Source organism: Leishmania martiniquensis, chromosome 30 (genome assembly GCF_017916325.1).
Source record: "Leishmania martiniquensis isolate LSCM1 chromosome 30, whole genome shotgun sequence".
Taxonomy (NCBI): Eukaryota; Euglenozoa; class Kinetoplastea; order Trypanosomatida; family Trypanosomatidae; genus Leishmania; species Leishmania martiniquensis.
The window spans coordinates 274,820-294,255 of NC_090165.1; the positions used below are offsets into that span (position 1 = coordinate 274,820).

At 60.1% G+C, this 19,436-nt stretch overlaps 4 protein-coding genes across 4 annotated transcripts; all 4 read left to right on the plus strand.

Annotated features, from left to right (window-relative positions):
- Positions 1-754: 754 nt before the first annotated feature.
- Positions 755-1,792, plus strand: LSCM1_03711 (uncharacterized protein; the record flags this gene model as incomplete). The annotated part of the gene is made up of 1 exon (XM_067321244.1): positions 755-1,792. One exon carries the CDS (start codon positions 755-757, stop codon positions 1,790-1,792), a length of 1,038 nt encoding a protein of 345 aa, XP_067176612.1.
- A 2,632-nt stretch (positions 1,793-4,424) lies between these two features.
- On the plus strand, positions 4,425-5,516 carry LSCM1_03712 (uncharacterized protein; the record flags this gene model as incomplete). The annotated part of the gene is made up of 1 exon (XM_067321245.1): positions 4,425-5,516. The coding sequence occupies one exon, from the start codon at positions 4,425-4,427 to the stop codon at positions 5,514-5,516; it is 1,092 nt and encodes a 363-aa protein (XP_067176613.1).
- Positions 5,517-10,090: 4,574 nt separating this feature from the next.
- Positions 10,091-12,073, plus strand: LSCM1_03713 (uncharacterized protein; the record flags this gene model as incomplete). The annotated part of the gene is made up of 1 exon (XM_067321246.1): positions 10,091-12,073. One exon carries the CDS (start codon positions 10,091-10,093, stop codon positions 12,071-12,073), a length of 1,983 nt encoding a protein of 660 aa, XP_067176614.1.
- A 2,795-nt stretch (positions 12,074-14,868) lies between these two features.
- Positions 14,869-19,077, plus strand: LSCM1_03714 (uncharacterized protein; the record flags this gene model as incomplete). Its single annotated transcript, XM_067321247.1, has 1 exon — positions 14,869-19,077. The coding sequence occupies one exon, from the start codon at positions 14,869-14,871 to the stop codon at positions 19,075-19,077; it is 4,209 nt and encodes a 1,402-aa protein (XP_067176615.1).
- Between the last annotated feature and the right edge of the window lie 359 nt (positions 19,078-19,436).

Genomic DNA, 19,436 nt, shown 5'->3' on the forward strand with positions numbered 1-19,436 from the left:
ACCGGGGCACGTTCTTTCGCGTGTGCGCGTCTCTCGTTTTCTCCGTCGGCAGAGGGTTGGATGAAAGATGAGCGGCGAAAAGACAGAACGGCAGCCTACGCTGCTGTCTTGCATTCACGCCACCGCTTCTGCTACCGAGCAGGGGGCCACGGAACCTTCGTGTTTTCCTCCCCTCCTCAGCCCTGCAGGAGCAAAGTGAGGGCAAGAGAGTGCAGCGATCTCTTTGCTTCTCTGAGCAACTCTAGCATGACTGAGGAGGGAGCTAGGGATGCCATCTGAAATCTTCCGCAGGCATACTGTCGCTGCCCCCTCCTCCCCACAGCGCCACTCCATCTCCTCCTCCATTGCATGCTCCTCCTGATCCAACCTCATCGAATACCGCTTTCTTTCTCTTCATCTTCCGCTCTCTCTCACCTCCGTCTCCTTCGCGCGCATGCGCCTGCATGTGGCAACGCCCGCTCGAAACACAGACTACGCATTCTTTCCGTTTCGTATTCCCCCCTCCTCATCCTTTCCGACGCCTTCTCTTCCGCCTCTTGCCTCACCGCTGGTTGCGTCTCCGCTGACACTGCACCAGTAACTCACTGCATCTACACCCATAAGTATATACTCCACACACACATACACATATACACGCTTCCATACACTTTATTTGCTTTGTATTGTGATTCATACCTTCAGTTGCATTGCCACAGTCCTCTCCCTATTCCAGACATACCTCTCCTACCCGCTTGAACGACTGCCCTCTTCGACCATGGTCGCCCTTCCCAAGCTCTACGTCCAGTGCAACCCGCTTCTCGACGTGTCTGCCTCTGTCGATGACGCGTTCTTCGACAAGTACAAGCTGCAGAAGGCGTCTGCCTGCCTCATGGAGGTGGCCCAGAAGGGCATCTTCGAGGATCTTGAGCAGTGTCCCGACGTGACCTACGTCCCAGGTGGCTCCGGTCTCAACACTGCTCGTGTGGCGCAGTGGATCGCGCAGGCTCCCAAGGGAAGTTTTGTCAACTACGTGGGATGCGTCTCGGACGACAGGTACGGCAACATTCTGAAGGACGCCGCGGAGAAGGATGGCGTGCGCATGCACCTCGAGTACACAAAGAAGGCCCCCACTGGCTCGTGCGCTGTGTGCATCTCTGGCAAGGAGCGTTCGCTGGTGGCAAACTTGTCCGCAGCGAACCTGCTCTCCGAGGAGCACATGCACAGCAACGATGTCATTGAGACGTTGAAGAGCTGCCAACTCTACTACCTCACGGGTTTTACGTTGACGATTGATGTGAACTACGTGGTGCAGGTCGCGGAGGCGGCCCGTGCGTCGGGCGGGCAGTTCATGATGAACCTCTCTGCCCCCTTCCTGCTCCAGTGCTACACGGAGAACTTCAACAAGGTGGCGCCGTACCTCGACGTCCTCTTTGGTAATGAGGACGAAGCCAAGGCACTTGCGGGCTCTATGAAGTGGGACTTGAACGAAGTCGGTGAGATCGCTAAGAAGGCCGCGGCGGAGCTGCCCTACAACGGTACTCGCGACCGCCTCGTCGTCTTCACGCAGGGCAGCAAGCAGACTGTATACGCCACACACGATGGCAAGACGGGCTCGATCAAAGTGCAGCCGATCTCACCGGAGAGCATCGTGGACCTGAACGGCGCCGGTGACTCATTCGTCGGCGGTTTCCTCGCCGCGTGCGCGATGGGCCGCAGCATCGAGCGGTGCTGCGAGGTGGGCAACTACGCCGCCAGCGTCATCATTCAGCACAACGGCTGCACCTATCCCGAGAAGCCGGATATATCTCCTTGAGCACAAGGGCATTCAGTTTATTTTGAGTAAAGAAGGTGCGGCAAAGCTACTGTGATGCACACCGGCACGTCGTGGCGCACGAGGACTTACCCTGCCTCTTCTCACTTTTCTCTGTGTTCTTGATTTATGCTATTCTCCGACTCCACCACCCCCACCCACACGCACACACATTACCCTTCCTCTCTATCCCAGGCGCCTCTGCGGAATGGTGCAACATATAATTGCCACAGCAGGAGGCCGGCGTCTGATCTGAAAGGGGAGACGAAAACTTGAAGAGAAGCTGACGAGGGGGAAAGGGGCTGCCTTGCTATCCCCCGGCTCACCGCCCTCTTTGCCTCCCTCCAGTAATCAAGGCAGACTACGGTACTCGACACCCCTTGCGTGCTAATGCATCTACACACTGACCCGCACGAACGTCAGGGCACTTGGCTCTTCCTACGTGCATGGATGCCTCTGGGGCATGTTTCAGCTCTCCCAACCCACTACGCTTTCTTGCACAAGAGCGTCTTTAGATGCTCCGGGGTGCGTGACGGAATGGCGGTACAGCAGCAGGTCGCAGCTAACATTCCACGCGGTACCTTTGTTATCTCTGCTTCTCGAAGTCGTGGGGTAGCGCCGGAGTCGACGTGCTTGTGTGCTTTTTCGTGCGTGTGCGTGTGCACTCATAAGGGCGAGTGCCGGTGAAGAAAATGGTCGCCTCCTTTGCTCTTCACCTTTCCCCACGCGTGCGTGTGACCCCCCGCTGAGCCCCTGCGAGAGTGAGCAGGCACATCGATGTCCCGCCATGGTGCACGCGGCAGGCACACGCATGCGCTTTTCATCAGAAGGCTGAAAAGGGACGAGGGCGAGTTGGGCGAGCCTATTTCTACTTTTCCTTCGGGCCTATTCTCGCTGTCATATAAGACGCGAGCCAAATTCAACTCAAAACGGACTCGCGGGCGGCCGCAGCCTCAATCGAGTGGCGCAAATCAGCCGATAGCACGCGCACAGTAAAACACTGACACCGCCATCTCAGCGCGACTTTAGCCCTCAACTCTTACTGATCACCTTGCATTCTGCCGGCCGCCGCCTGGTGCGCCCCTCCGCGTGCGGCTCGGCCTCCCCCTCCCCACGCCGCGCCACCAGGCAGTGCGAGGGCCAGCCAAGCTATGCACGCTCGAGCCACGCTGGCACCCTGCCCCACCGTGTCGGCCGCGCCGACGTATACACCGCCGCACGTCGCTCCGCCGCAGCGCCATCCACCACCTCGCCGCCGACATACGTACCGGTGCGTCGCTCTCATCCTCCCCCTCCCTACGCCGCAGGCACCTGACCCTGCATCGCCGCGAGGAGCGGTGCGGCGTCTGCTAGGGAAAGGGGTGGGTGGTGGTGGAGGGGGCTGGCTGCTCGGCAGCCCTACAGAGCGCGAGTGTGTGTGGGGGGCCACCGGGCAGCTGAGGTGTCACTATACACACGGTGAGGCGGCGGCCCGCATCATCGAAGGCGAGGCAGAGGAGGAGAAGAGCAAAAAGGCCTCACTGAGGTGATGAGGCTGCCAATGTGCGTGGGAAGGTAAGAGCGACCGTGCCTCTTGACCACGACACATAATGTAAGCGGGGGGGGGACTGCAAGGAAGTGGCACAGGTGGTATAGCCGCCTTCAGTCTTCATGCCCCCTGCAGACTACACACCGACGTACATGTGCACGTACTTGCCGCTTGATGAGGCCCGTGCGTAGAAGATCCCGCGCATGTCGCTCCCTCTATACCCCGATGATCTCTTCCTTCCTCTCTCTTTCTCGACCTTCTCTTCCCCTCCCCTCCCCCCTAATACACAAAGACGCTGACATGGAGATCTCGGCAGCAAAGTTTCGCAGGCATTTCACTCCACTCCTGTATTCCACCCCCCTCTCTCTCTGTGTGCTCGTACTCGGTGTGCTTCTCTCTTGTGAGCGAGTTGCCGGCTTCGTAAATTCCTCCCTTTTGCTGCACCGCCCTCTTACGCACTGAGTGCCTCCGCTCGTCGCCACATACCCAAGGCACGCGAGCGAGGGCTTCGACAAGAAGAGCAGCCCGCCTCATCTCGCTTTCTCCCGCTCGCAGCAGTGCCGGCCCACTCGCACAAGGCGGCTGTACAGACACACGCCAACACACAAGCAACAACAAAAAAACGAACCTTTAAAAACAGCAAGAAAAAACGCTCTTTTTTTTCTTCTCCCCTTCCCTTTCTCTGAAGTCGTTTATCGCCGCCTCCCACCCCCCCCCCCTTTCACTTCCCCTTCTCTCTTTCCGTTACGTTTTTTCTGCGGGTCTCTCTTCCCCTATTTTCTCATTTTCTTTGTGCTCCTTAGGGACCTTTATCGTCTTCCGTGTGAACTTCTGCGCCCGCTTCCTCTCCCCTGTTGCCCTTCTAACCTCGCCATCTCACTCGACACACACGCGCACACATACATACATACCCGCATTCATCTGCTTCGCCACCCACCAACTGCAAAGGGCGAAGGGAAAAGCGTCACGCACGTCTGTCGGAAAGAAAGAGAGGCGCGCATAGAGCGCTGCATCGCCCTCCCCCTTCTTCCGTTAGCTACGCGGTCGGCAGTCTCTTCTCCTTCCCCGCTTTCGCCTTTTCTGCCCCCCCTCTCTGCATCCTTTGAGATGCCAAGCGAGCAAGCCATTCCGTTGTACGTGCAGTGCAACCCACTGCTCGACATCGTTGTTGACGTGGACGATGACTTCTTGAAGCAGTACCACCTGGAGAAGGATTGCGCGTACATCTACGGACCTCAGTACCGCGCTCTATTTGAGACGATACTCGCATATGAGACGCTGAGTATCGCGCCTGGTGGCTCTGGGCTCAAGACAGCGCGCGTTGCGCAGTGGGCGTGGAGGAAGGTGCTTCAGAGACCAGGGCATGCAATGTACGTGGGATGTGTGGGCAAGGATCAAAACGGTGATCGGATCCGCGCCACCGCAGAGGCGGAAGGTGTCGTGATGCAGCTGGAGGTGAGTGACGACAAGTGCAGCGGGCTGTGCGCCGTTTGCAGGAACGGCGACGCTCGCACTCTCATCGCGCACCCGTCATCCGCAAATTTTCTCAGCGACAACTTTGTGAATTCCCCTGCAGTGCAAGAGGGGCTGCGCTCGGCCACGCTTGTGTACACGACCGCGTACGCTAGCGTTTCCCGCGTCCAGCAGACACTGCGATTGATGACCGGCTCGCGCACACGCACGCTGCCTAATGGCACGAAGCAGCTAACGGCTATGGGCCTCTCCAACAAGCACGTGCTCGAAGACTTTGGCGAGGACCTTGTAGACGTGCTCGGAAGGGTCGATATCGTCATAGGTAACCAGGAGGAAATGACCGACCTTGCGATGATGCTGCAGTGGGTGCCAAGCGAGATGTCCGACTTGGAGTTGGTCAAGAAGATTGCGACCGAGATGATGTACGACCAACATGCTGTGCGCCGTGTCATCATGACGCGCGGGGCAGCGCCCATCCTCTACGCCACCAGCGATGGTGAGACTGGTGAAGTCCCTGCCGTGGCCATCAGGGCTGGCTATACAAAGCTCGTGGCCACCGGCGCGGGTGACGCTTTCGCAGGTGCTTTCCTTGCTGCCTTCGCGGCCAAGCCTGATGACATGGCCTTCTGCTGTCGACTCGGTGCCCAGGCGGCAACGTTCGTGATTGATCACGGCATCAAAACACTGCCAACCGATGAGGCGAGCCTCGCCAACCTGCGTGCATGATGCCCGAGAGAAGATGCTTGCCAGCCGCCGACGGAAGACAGAAGCAGCACGCGAGCCCTTCTGCTGGTTCAGCCCCTCCCCCCCTCCCCATACCCTTTCTCTTCGCACGGTGGTCGCAGCTGCGGCATTGCGAGAGCCGCCGTAGTGATCTGCGCTCATTTGTTTCATCAAGCGGTGTACCTTTTTTTTTCGTGCTATACGTCTTCTCTTTACCGCCACCAAAGCACAGCAACAAAACGCGCCCGTGCCGAATTGCCTCTCCACTCTCGCGCGCAGGAAGCGGGTACATCCGGAGAGACGTTCACCCCCTTCAAGCGCGCCGACTTACATGAGGGAAGAGAGTGGGGAAGCCGTGCCGAGTGTGTTCCTGGTGTGATGCGAGTGTACCCTGGGGGCGTGCAGCTCCATCGCCTCCCCCCGCTGCCTCCACTCTTCCGCTGACTCGAACCCCCTTTTACGATTTTCCTCTGCATTAGCTCATTCACGCTGTGATGGTGCACACAGTGGCGTGATTGTGCACGCCTCGCTCGCGCTGCATGGGCTTCCCGCGCCGGGTGTGCACCGCTGACCCTACCTCTATGCTCCGGGACGACCAGTTGTGGGCTCTCTGTGCGCGTGTGGATGCCCATGCACGGGCGAGCCCCCTCCGCTTAACACCCCTGCCCCTGTCGAGGGCGTGCGCATGCAGGAGAGGGAGCAGGGTGCCCCCCCACGGCGACGAACCGACAACAGTGTTCCACCTGCCGCGGCGGGTGTAGGCACGCCATCACCACGCGCCCCTCCCTTCATGACACCGACGGAAATGGAAGTCGAGAGCAGCAAGCTCACCAGACAGCCGCTTCGCACTCGAGTAGGATCCTGTGCGCGGCCCTCGCCTGGATGAGGGCGTACCGTACACCCGTCTCCGTGTGGCGCGAGCGGCGCAGCACGACCGCGAAAAGGGGGCAGAGGGTGGGGGGCAGCCACAGCCGGCGGGGCGTATTGACCCGACTGGAGGGTTGTCGCTACATCTGCGACGGCCTGAGTTCAGTCGCGGCGCACCGCGGCGGCTTCGGGTGAGCTGTGAATGCGTGTGCACATTCTCGTTGACGCGCTCGAGTGCAGAGGAAGGCGTGATGAGACGGTAAAGTGCCCCCTTCGCGCCTCTCCACCGCCACCGCGGCACTCCGTTGAGCTTTAACGGCACCGAGGGTCATATGTATGGAGTCTTGCTTGCGGATACGCGCGTGCGCATATGTGCGTGTGCGTGTGGGGGGGCAGCGAGGACACGTTTGAGACTACAGCGACCGCGGCGAGGGTCGTCGGCTTTTGGTGGCGACAGGCGCTAGCTTGACATCGCGACCCTACGTTGTCACCGTCGAATTCGCTCACCCACTCCTGACTTTCATCGTTTCTGCGCGCATGCGTTGCGCTGCATCTGTGGTGGCGCCCCTGTACGCTCATGTGCTCTAAGTGGTTGCCGGGGACAGAGGTGTCTGCGTCGTGCCGTTTCCCTTCGCTTTTCGTCTGCGCGCCATCGCCCGTGGCCCTCTCTTTCTTAGGGTGGCTACGCTGAAATGGGTAGATGCGCATACAACTGCGAGGGCGCACTGTAGACAATGAGCGCTGACGACGAGCGCTCTCTCTCGGTCTCTCCACGCCTCCCTTTTTTGTCGTTCTCCCCGCGAAGGCAGCGGGTGCGCGTGCCAGTGCCCGGGGAGGGTAGGGACTGCATAGGCTTCTTCGCCTTTCTTTAGCCCCCCTCCTCCTCTCGCCTGTGTTTGCACGGATCCCTCTGGGCATAGCGGTGCGATGAGATGGGGAGACGATTGCACTGTGCCCAGCGGAGGCGTGAGGTCGCTTCAGTCTACCGGGTGTACGTGTGGGCTGCATCGTTGGGAGCGGAACGCGGCGGCCTTCCCGCCCTTCCCGTCGTTTGTGCGGCCTGTGCCTTCCGAGTCAGTCCCGCCCATCCGGCCCCATTTGGCGCCTCCGCTGGGTGAGACGGGAAGCTGGTAGGGTAGGCGGCGCCGCACTGCTCACAGTGGACCAACACCATGGATATACGCGCAGCTGTTTGCTGTGGACGGGGCGCGCTGTATTCCTGCCGGGATGGGCTTGGCGTGAGCGGAGCGACCGTGTACACCCACCCATGGGCTAGATTGACCGAGGCGCATGTGCTGACTCAGTAAGGGCCCTCGGGGCCCCGTTTCTCCTCCCTATCACTGTCCTCTTCGTCTGACGCTGCCAAGGGAGAAGCGATGCTTGCCAGAATGTGCGTGTGAGCGCACGCCGGTGCTTTGCGCTATCGCATGTCTGCTGCTCAGTGTATGCTTTAATCCTTTGGTGTGCGGATTGTAATGGTGCCAGTGAGAGTGCGGGCGTATCTCTGAGAGGGGAGTGCGGAGTCAGGACGTCTTTGTGCATCGCTTGTCTCACCCTGTGTTGAAACGATGTGCTTTTCTCTCTCTGTCTCTCTCCGTGCGTCGTGCAGGCTGTCCCTCCTCTTTGCTTGCTCCTCTTGTGCTCTCATTCGAGAGGGAAAGCGAAAATTTTTTTCAGTGCTCCCAGCGCTCGTGCCAGCCTTAGACATCGCGGCAACAGCAAACGGAAGCCATGCAGAAGAAACGGTCATGCTTGCGTTTGAGTACCGACCCCAGGCTTGCGTGCACACATTTTCTTGTCTGCCTCTTGAGCCTATCACTCGTGGGAGACGGGGCCGCGTCTCGCCCGCACCTGAAAGTCCCGCCCACCTCACTACAAAGGGTATCATGATGCTTGCCCTGTAGAGGGCCTGAAGCGTGGGGCGCTCGCTCACCTCGGCTAGGGTGCCGTACTGCTCTTCAGGGGAGCATGACCTCTGCCCCCCGTCGTCTCCCTCCTCCTCTTCATCGTATCGCATGCGGCGCTGCACTCTCTCCTTCCTTATGGACTCCTAATCTGCTCACTTGGGCCGCCTTCACATCCACGCCTGCCCCTGTCCCAACGCGCCCTTCTCGCCGGTTACGCCCACTCACATGCCATTCACCCTGCCGCTCTTCGGCTGACCGATCCTCATGTTGGTGTGATTCAGATATTTTGTGCGTGTCTGCACCCCTTCCCGCATTGCTGCCCCTGTATGCGCTCTGCTCACACTTGAGGCCGCCCCCACTCCTCCTCCCTTCCTCCCTCCGTCCCTCCATCCACCACTTTTCTCTCTAGCGAAAGGCAGTTTTCCTCTTGGCAAGCCGCATCTGGTTCCCCTGGAGGCCTTCCCTCTCGCACCCTTTTCTCCACCGCGAACCGTCTGCTCGGCGCACGCAGAAGAGCAGGTGGAGCGCACTAGCACAGCTTCACGCGTGCACCTCTCCCCTCTTTGCCGCGCATTCTTCATCGCGGGCCCGCTCGCACTCGCGCACACACGAACGCGGCCCATCGTGCCTGAGAACGTGCGCAGTGGTCGGTGCTGTGCCCCTGTGTGCGACCACTGAAAGGCGGGGAAAAAGTGGTGGGGACTGCCACAAGCGCAACGTGCACTGCAGTGGGCAGGTGCTCTTCGCTTTCTTTGTGTTGATTTTTTGTTTAGTTTCACTGTATCTTTTCGCTCTCGATTCCCCTCTGCAGCGTTCATAGAGGACCGTCAAGAGTACCGCTGACACTGCGCCGCGCCAAACGCGGGACGATAGCCGGAGAGAGTGAGGGACGTCGCAAAGGGCGAGCCGCCGCCCCTTTTCCCTCCTCCAGATTCCAGCGCAACGCTATCACCCCGCAGGCGCATCTACTCGATCATTCAACAACTGTCTCCTCGCCTTCCGTTCTCTCCGCTCCTCAGAAATCATATCTTGTTGTCCATCGAATTGGTGTATCGCGTGTGCGCTTCGTCCACGTACTCGGTCTTGTGAGCTCGTTGCGCCGACTGCTTCGCTGACAAGTCGCACGCCCCCTTGAACCTTCCCACCGGACAGACCGACTACCCCCGTCCCCCTTTCCGCCACCACGACCACATTCTCGCCATCCTGCGTCTGTGTCGCAGACTCGATTGCCGACTCACTTCTTTTTGCTGTTTGCTCTGTGTGCGCGCGTACGCTCGCCTCCGGCGCGAGGGGCACCACCTCACCCGTGCTCGATTCTCCCCTCACCCCTCCCCTTTCATCTGCTTTCCTCCCTCAGCCTTCTCTCTCTCTCCTGCGCTTGGTTTCGATTCACCCAGCATCGCCTCCCCTTTTTTCTCCCCCGTTTTGCCACGCACACATCTCTTTTTGTTCCCACCCCGTTCCTTCTTTGTTTGGCTTATATTTTAGCGCGTACTTATTGCCGCGGCGGCTCCCTTTTTCTGCTTGGTCGCTCCCTCGCCCGCACACCCTCGCTGGCGCTCTGATCTTGCGTCTCTGCACGCCCTGGCTGCCATCGCATGCTGCCGCGCGCATTGTTCTTCGAAGTCTCAACACCCTTTCCCCTCGACCTCCTTCCAGAGGGCGCACCAGAGAATCGTCGCCCTTCCGCGTTCATCTCTGCTTTTTTTTTGCACCTGTCTCTCTCTTTCTCCCTTTGGTTTGGTGCGGTGACCACTTTCGGACCAAAGGAGGGCGCACGCTCTTTCCCTCCGTGCGTACACAATGGAGGACTCGCCACCTCCACAGCCGTATGAGGAGCCGATGGGCCTTTTCGGCAGTGAAAAGGACTCATTGCAGTCAGTAGAGCTGCACTACGAAACTGTGAGCGACAAGGAAGCAGAGCCCACGCAGCCGCGGCCCGAGGAGCCTCGTGATGCTGTCTACGCGACGTATCGCGGCGCATCGGGAGTATCAGCAAACCTGGCGGCAAGCCGCAATGGCCGAAACAGCACCAGCAGCAGTCCGCAAAGGCCGTTCGACAAGAATCGGTTCTCGAGCGCCAACGGCGCAGCAAATGGTACACCGCCGAAGGGCGGCCGCCTCTCGCTGGCGGCGATGGCGGCTTCTTTCGGAATGCCGAGCCGCAGCTGTGATGCGATGAATCAACACTTCCTGCCGAAATCGCCGCAATATGGTGAGTGTAGCGGCAACGGGGCCATGTTTGCTAACGGCGGGCAGGCAACGGGACAAGGCGACACGCACCTGGCCACAGGGAGTCGGCCAGAGGTGGTTCTTCATTCCCCCACTTCCCTCTCTCGCCGTCGCCGCCAGACCTCCAAATCGAAGTCTTCAGCCAACAGGGCCGTCTCTGCTTCTCCAGAACATCCCGATGAGGCCGTGCTGCCAACAGCCAGCATGCAGGAGGAGGTGAAGCGCTACATGAGCGCGGTCGTGCAGCAGCATACGATGACGCTGGCCGCGTGGGAGAAGCGCGTCTTCATAGCGGAGGCGTATTCGAGTAAGCCGCTACGAACTGGCGGCAGGCCTGCGCCTGCGCGGTCGCAGGATGTTGATTTTCTTGAACGCATCGAGCGCAGCCTCGACAGCTACCTCCATCAACTCGAGGATGCCAAGTCGCTGCTGCTGCAGAGGTGCGAGGAGGTGCTGCGGGCAATGCCGTGCCAGCAAAGAGACGTTGAGGAGTGGCAAGAATACTGCAGTCGCCTGTACCACACACTGAGCGACTTCGCCGTACGGGAAAACCTGATGCGCTTTCGAGTGCGGAAAGTGCTGAGTGCAGGGCTGGAGAGCCTCACGTGGCCTCATGCTCACACCCGCACTGCATCTTCGCGGGCGTCTAGCGCGCGTGGCGCGCGCTCGTGTAGCCGCGGAAGCGCAAGCCCCCGTACGAGCCTGAGGCCCGCATCGCGCGGAGCATCGATGCCGACCACACCGCGACAGCGGAAGCCAGCGGCCGTCGCAGAGGTGTCGCAGCCGAGCGTGCTGACAGCAAGCAACGGTGCTCTTTCCCCGTACGCTCGGCATCCAGTGCCAGCAAGCTTGGTGCGGCGCAGCAACGGTGTCATTAGACCGGGACACAGTGGCAACGCCAGTCCTGTACAGGCGAGCGCTACTTCGGTAGATTTGCTGCGCTGCCCAAGGCCGAGAGGTGGCCATAGCTCGGGCCGCGCAGCCAGGTCGCCTAGATCACCGTCTTCGGCACGCGCACTCTCTCAGGCGGCTCAGCCGCAGCGGTTGCTCCCCTCACATTCTGACAGGGCTTCGCCGCGGCCCTCGTGTCCCGGTAACACGTACGATAGTAAAATGCCGTATGCTCGCTTGTCACCGCACCGCCTCACTGCCCCTTTCAGCCCCCTGCGCGGCCTGCACCTCCCCATGGCTGCACTGCGGACGCCCGACGTCGAGGAAGCAGCGTCTTGCAGTGCCTCTCCCTCGCATGGCTCTTCGGCGCTATCTCCTACTGGTCAGCCTGCCGCTGCGCCGCCACAGCTTGGCTCCAACTCTCCTCGGGGCACCACCGCTGGAAAGACAGCGTCGTCTATGGTCCCAGCATCACATTCTTTTCGGCACCGGCAGCTGCTGGAGACGATTGACTACTACGAGAAGAACGCATCTGCCCTGCAGCGGGATGACCTGCAGTCTGCGCGGGCGTGCTTCTACGAGCTGTACGGGGAGCAGACGGGCTTGCGTGAGTACTGCCAGTGGATCGATAATGTCGCCATGAAGGCTCTGCATGGGGCGTAGCGCGCGCAAATTCATTCGTTCTATGGTGGGGGATGCAGAGACACGAGCAGCGCCATGTGCTGCAACGCCGATCCGCCGCGCGACGACGACGCCGCTGCCGTGGAAGCGCTCCGAGATGTCGCGGGGGCTGGCCCGCGAGGGCTTCACATTTACGAGACGTGTAACGGTGCTACGGCGCTGCTACAGGTGGTGATGCGCAGGAATCTGAGCTTCTTCGCGTGGTTGTGCCTCGCAGACGGGCTCAGGGGAGGGTCATGGGCTTTGTAATGGGCGTAAGGCTGCGCAAGCGCCTCTGCGCGCATGTGCTCTTCGGCCCGTGGGCACGCGCCAAAGAGCACAGCCGAGGACACCGCATGAGGGCGTCAGAGGGGATGGGCGAAACAGGCTCCGGACCAGAGAGCCCCTTTGGTCGACTAAGGACTGAGCGAAGGTGTGAAGTAAAGGGATGGGAGTCGGTGAGGACAACGCAACGGACTCTTTGCGAGTTTTTTTTTCACTCTTCGAAAGGCCCTTCGCGTGGCCCTTTTCTTTCCTCTTTGAATGACAGTACTTCGATCTTGCGTTTGCCGCCAACTTTTTGTTCTGGTTTCAAATTTTTGTATCTTTCGCTCTCTCGATATGCGTGCGTGTGTGGGGCTCTCCCGCTGTGGCCTCTCTTTCCCTCTGCAGCCCTCGTGCTCCCCCCTCCTTCCCTCCCGCGATCAGGGTTATGCCTGTGCGTATCCTGTACTCCCTTTCCCTAGCTGTAAGGGAACCTCGTTTTCTTCGCTTTGCAGTGTCCCTTGGCTTCCCCCTTTTTTGTTTGTTCTTGACATGTAGGTGTCTCTATGCCGATAGCGTGCGCTTTCGAGTCAGTGGAGCCCATGGCGGTAGCGGCCCTGGCACGGTTGCTGCCAGTGCGAACCGCTACGCCAGCCATGGCGTCTTCGTCTCTTTCTCTCTCATGTCCAAACATTTCGATTTGCTTGCGCTTCGGTATAGACTAGGACGGCTTCTTTTCTTTGTATTGAGTGAGCAAGTTGTTGGTACACGTGCGTCTCTCTCTCTCTGTGCTTGTGTATGTGTACGATAATGCATGCGTTCAACTTTTGTCGCTCTTTTTTTACCTTTTTTTGTGTGTGTTTGCTGTGCGGTATGCCGAGCGCCCGAAAACCGCCTTCGCTCCCTCCTCCATCATCTCCCCACATAGCGCTCCGCTATCCGCAACGGCACCGACCGCGTTCGTTGCCGATGATCTCCTCGTTTAGGGGGGGGCGCCTTTGGCGTTGCGGCACCCCTCCCCCTCTTTCACGCACACTCACCCACACAAAATGTCCATTTTTTCTTGTTTTGACGGCTTTTGCTCGTTTGTCTTTGGCATTTCTCTCTCTGTATGGGAATGTCTCTTTGTGTGTATGGCCGAGAAAAAGCACATATGTATCAGCTCGAACTGGCGGTCAATGGCGCGAGGTGAACGTCCTGCTGGTGAGCAGCGGCCACCCCAGCCATCCACCCTCCCCACTCACCCACATGCACATTCACACACGGAAAAAAAAGCCCGAAAGCCTGTAGTTCTGTCCCTGTAGAGTCCCAGCGCCGATGCCGTGCGCACCGGCACACAGCGTGGATGGTGGCGAGACGCCCACGTGACGCATTCCGGGTCACAGTGCGGGCGCACCAAAAGCAACACTACCTCTCTCGCCTCCTCGGCCAGAGAATCAACCCTGCCAGTGCTGGCGCGGATGGCACCGATAGCCGCGCGAACGCAAATGTGTACAGCCTTCTTCGGTAGAGATGAGGCTCGTAAACTTGCCACTTCCCTATCGACATTGCTCATCCGCATGCTTTTGAAGGGTGGGAAACTCATCTTGCAGCAGCAGCGCAGCATCCGCCAATGCATTGGCGCGTGCGCTCTTGGCGATATGCTTGGCGGAGGTTGCGAATTTTGCGGTCAGCCCCTGGTGCTCTCCTCCTTTTTTTCTTTGGCGCCTCCTTCCCACTATCTTGCTGACGGTCCTCTCATTTCTGTACTATTGCGGCGACTGAATGGGCACCCATAACCACTATCGCTCCTCTGTCGCGCAGATTTCACAGTCGGCGGTGCACAAACACTCACGCGCCTCTGCGTCTCTCTACGTGCTTGTGTGCGTGTGTGCTTTATAGCTGACAAGTTTTGCGTCCACAAGCGTCGCTCGCGAACACTCACACATTTTCAGCTGCTCCTTTCCCACTTTCGTTTTTTCACCGCGCGTGCCCTGCAGATCTCCCGCGACGCTTTCGTCCCTCAGTCGCTCACCTATACAGGCCGGCTCTCCATACCCTTCCTTCCATTCCTCTGGCATTGCTACAGATCGTAGAGAGAAATCGGTGCGTGTGTGTGGGGAGAGTCGATCAAAGCTGCGGAGTTACTTATCCTGGAGAGCAGTGACACCACCGCCATCAGCAGCAGCAGCAGCGGTGATGTGCGCTCTCTGAGGCCCTTCCGTTTCTCCCTTCACTCTCCTCCCGGCCCCTCCGACTTCACTTTGATACGCAGTCTCATCACGCCTCACAGCTCACTTCGAAAGGTCTTCTGAGAGGGAGAGGCGAAACAGAGGGGCCACTCCTCTGCACAGTGGTGAGAACGCGCCCACACGCACACACACGGAGCGACTCGCGCTCGCTTTCTATTTTCCCTTTCGGCGTCGTCTGGCTGACTTCTGTGTAGCTCTGTTTCTCCAGTCCTTCCACACTTCTTCCCTCTGCGCTCGGCTTCGGCTTGCCTGGCACTCTTCTGCATATTTCTGCGAGGCTCTTTCCCATTTCACACGTAGAGGATGAGCCAATTCGTGTTCAATGGCAGCAGCCGCGTGCGCAACATGAAGCTGGCGCGCGACCATCACAAGACGCGAGACAGCATCATTGAGGACGCGCAGAGACTGCGACTCCGGAGAGAGGAGGAGGCGCGCCGCGCGCGCGCCGCCCGGCTGCTGCAGCGTGCTGTTCGCCAGTGGCTTGCTTGCCACGCAATGGTGCGCCTCGCGTTGCGTGACCTGGGTAACTTACCATCTGACGTGACTCGAATTCTACTCTCGGCTTCTCCTGCCGGTGCCTCCTCTGCAGTGCACACTCCTGATATGCCGAGTCAGGCAGAGCGACTCACGCGACGCCTGCACATGGCATGCTGCTGCCTCTCGTACGTGCTCAGCCATGCTTCAAAGATTCCGCTACATCTCACGGCTTTGTCCGTAGCTGCATCAGCTGATGACTGCCGCGCGGAGGATCCTCGGCATGCCGAGGATGCAGAGCTGTCCGAGACAGCTGGCCAAAGCACCGCTGCCGCTGCCCACTCATGTGCAGCTCTCTCCTCAACGCATGCGTCCTCTGTCGCATCGTTCGTAGAGCTGCGCGCCTACCAACAGGGAATTCTGTATCTCTATAGTGAATGCATTTACACAGCTCTCATCAGAAGCACCAGCCACCCTGCTGAGGCCGAGCGGAGGGCTGAGGAGGACACCCTGGCATCGCAGGTCGATGCTCCCACTGAGGCAGCCGAAGTCGATCCTTCAACCGACCCGCCGTCGCTGTTGTGCCCTTTCGAATCTTTGCCCACCACAGATGTAATTCTTCTCCTCTACGTGCTGCTGCAGCAGCTCTCACGAGCGGCGCCGTCAGCTACCGGCACCCGCTCGTCAGTCTCCAGCAGCACCTCTTCGGCAAAGCGGCTGGTAAGATCTGTGGTGGCTACCCTCGTCGCGCACAATGCTGCGTTCGCGCGCGACCTCAACGAGGAGTCGACACCTCTCAGCAGCCACGGCGGCCTTGAGGTGGCGGCGACTCCACCCTTGTCGGCTGCATCGATGCCTTTCGATCGGTGGCCAGCGGTGCGTGCCTTGACTGTGGCGCTCAGGTTTTTGGGCCAGGAGACAGTATCGCGCCCTCCGAGTGTGCGCTCGCAATGCAGGGAGCTGCTGCAGCCACTTGCCGCTGGCTTCCCGCCCCTTACTCAGGAGGAAGCCGGCGGGTGCAGCCTACTGTCACCGCCCACAGGTGACTTCGCGCAGGTATGTTGGCAGTGCATGTGTGCTCCCTATGCAGAGGAGGATTCCCAGCGACTCACCTCCAACTCTCTGGCGGTGCTGCTTGGCGCCTCCGACACGGCTGCGTTGGGGGTGGAGCGTGACGGCTGCGGCATGGCGGACACGCTCTTCAGAATACTTGTGGCGGAGTGCTACAGGCGTAGTGCCATGGATACGGAGCTGACGGCGGGCGATGGAGTGAGTGGTCTGCGAGGTGGGGAGCTGCGCGCTCGTGTACTCGGGCGTCTTGTGCGGTTGATGCCGCGCGTTCACCAGCTCGTCGAGGCAGTGCCGTGTGCTGCGGCGATGTCGCCGTCATCCGTGGCAGCCCACATGGATGTGCTCAAGCGGTACTTACTCAGTCTCAGCTGCCTGAGCGAGCGTTTGTGCCGCGAAGATTTTTTCATCGAGGGCATTCTGGCCGATCACTACGCCTACAACACCGGTCGGCGGCAGCAGCGGCGCCCTGTGAATGGGAAGGGCGACGGCAGGGGTGCAGATGCACCGCCGTGCAGCGAGTACCGCCTACTCACCTCGTACTTGTTCAGCGCAGAGGGCGGGCTGCAACTGCTCCAGTTGCTCACCGTGCAGGACGAGCAGTGTGATAAGCTGCGACGGAAGGCGGTGCAGACGCCCACCGTGGAGGCACCCACCGATACTGCTGCACCGCTAACGATGGAGAACAGCGGCGGCGAGGTGGGCGACTCAGCAACGGCAGCATCGACGACGAATACAGCGTCTCTCAAGGATGCTGGTGCTGGCGCTGCTGCTGCTCCTCAGTGGCCATCGTCCGCCTCAATGCAGCAGAGCCCACTTGAGATTCTGTGCAACGTGTTTGCGTGGCCCATCTTTACCTTCTCGAAGCCGAGATACAGTCGCTACCAGCAGGAGACGCTTGCGCTGTACGCGAGGCTGGTACGCACCCCACAGCTGTTGCGTCGCCTGTGGAACCTGTACTGGCAGAGCTGCGAGGGGCTGCGAGCGGTGCTGCCGCCCGGCGAGGCTTTGCAGAGACTGTGCCAGCCACCGGCGTGCGGCGCGCCCAAGCGGGAGGAGCAGCTGGGCGCCGTTGACCTGGTGCGAGGTAGAGCGCATCACGTGCCTGCGGCGACCCACTCCACATCCTCTCTCATGCCCTTTCCACGACTGCCGACGTGGGAGACGCATCCGCGCTACCCTCTCGCGTTCTACGACCCTCACGCATCGCTTTCCATCTTCTTCTTTACCTTGCTAGGGTACTACGTCAACGTGTGCGACTTCGCCGAGGAGCTGCGCCGCGGTGGCGAGACAGCGGTGCTGTCTACGGAGGAGTCCTGGGCTTTGGTGCTCGCGCTGAAGGAAATCGTGCATCGGTCGCACATGTACGGCGTCGTACCCGACTCCAACGGCGAGGCCGTCGCACACGCTGCCTGCGCGCTGCTCTCCCGCCTCCACACAGTGGACGAGGCGGACCCGTTTGTGCCTGCCGCAGCGCCTGGGATGTGGATATCGGTCGGCTCAGTTGCTGCCGAGGCGGCGGTGGGTTTGCTGTTTCGGACGTGGGACACTGTAAGCGCTGCTGTGGTGAATGAGGAGGAGGGTGCTGAAGAGGGAGAGCAGGCGGGGCTTGAAGGCGCCTCCAGCGTAGCCACTGGGGCAAGGGGCGATGTGAGGGGCCCGGTATCGAACACCACAACCGGTGCTGCGGCCACTTTGATCACCCAGGTGCGTTTGCCTGGCGATGATGTCGCCTTTCACGGCAGCGCGCAGTGGAAACAGCACACCCGGTACACGAAGCTGCTTGTGCACACACCGTTCCTGCTCCCTTTTGCAGCTCGCGCTCTGCTCCTCTCAGCGCTACTGGTGGAGACGGACCACAGCTGGGCCTTGCCCAATGAGCGGCGGACGGTGGTGCAGCGTGGGCGTGCTTTCACCGACGCCTTTGACCTTTTCCGCGACAATCCACTCAGCAGCGACATGCTTAATATTCGCTTCATCGCTGAAGACGGCACGCTCGAGGCCGGGTACGGCCGCGGCGTGTACAGGGAGTGTATTGTGTCCCTGTGCAAGGAAGGATTTGCCGCCGAGTACGGTCTGTTCCGCCAGACCCCAGACGGCTACGTGTACCCTAACTCCTTCAGCGCCCTGGCGACGAGCGACCCGCAGCACCTTCAGAAGATCCGCTTCTTGGGAGCGATGGTGGGTCGGGCGCTGCGCGATGGGGTACTGCAAGACGTGCCGTTCGCCCTCCACTTTCGGAATGCCATCTTGGGCCGACGCAACACGCTCAGCAACCTCAAAAACTTTGACGCGGAGCTCTATCACCAGCTCATGTCCCTCACGCATCTCAGTGAGGAGGAGCTGGAGGCGGTGGGGCTGACCTTTGTCTACACAGTGAGTGCGCTGGGCATCACAAAGGAGGTGGAGCTGGTGCCTGGCGGGGCGCAGATGGACGTGACGCCACGCAACTGCCTCTTCTACGTGCACCTTGTTGCCGACTTTAAGCTCAACCGCGAGGCCGCCGAGCAGACACGCGCCTTTAGCCTCGGGCTTCGCTCTGTGATTGGCGCAAACCGCCTTCGCATGTTCGACAGCAACGAGGTTGGCAAGCTCTTCAGCGGTGATGAGACGGGGCAGATCGACTTGGCGGACTGGAAGCAGAATACGGTGTACGACAAGCCGGAGGACGTCGACGCGCCGCAGGTGCGTCTGTTCTGGGAGGTCGTGGAGTCTCTCACCGGCGAGCAGCAGCGGCAGCTGCTGAAGTTCGCGACCTCCATGACGCGGCCGCCGCTGCTTGGCTTTCGCTTCCTGGCACCTCCTTTCAAGCTTCAGCTGCTGGCGCCAATTGCGTCCGGACCCGACCATTTGCCCTCAGCGGCAACGTGCTTCTCAACCTTAAAGCTGCCGCCCTACCGCGATTATGCGACGGCTCGAGCGAAGATTGTCGCTGCCATCGAGGAAACGGGGTCCTTCGAGTTCAGCTAAGCAGCGTGACGCTAAGGTCGGGGCCTCTGTGGGGGTCGTGCAGCAACAGGAGCAGCAGGAGAGAGTAGAGGGATGGCGCGGGTGCCGCTGGTCGAAGTCGGAGGGGAGGGATTGCAGACCGATGGAGTCTACGCGACTCGCAAAACGCCGCCCTTACCCATCGTTGCACATCTTCTCACTCCTGTTTCTCTCGAGCATGTCCCCGCGCGCGTGTCTGGGTGTCGGCGCTGGGCCTTATACGACCGTATGCGATCTGATGGTTGCCCGCCTTACATGCGTGCTTCCTTGCCGTCCTCCTTGCCTATGCTCGTGTGCGTATTCCTGTACATCCGCCTCGGTGCACAATGCCGCTGACGAGT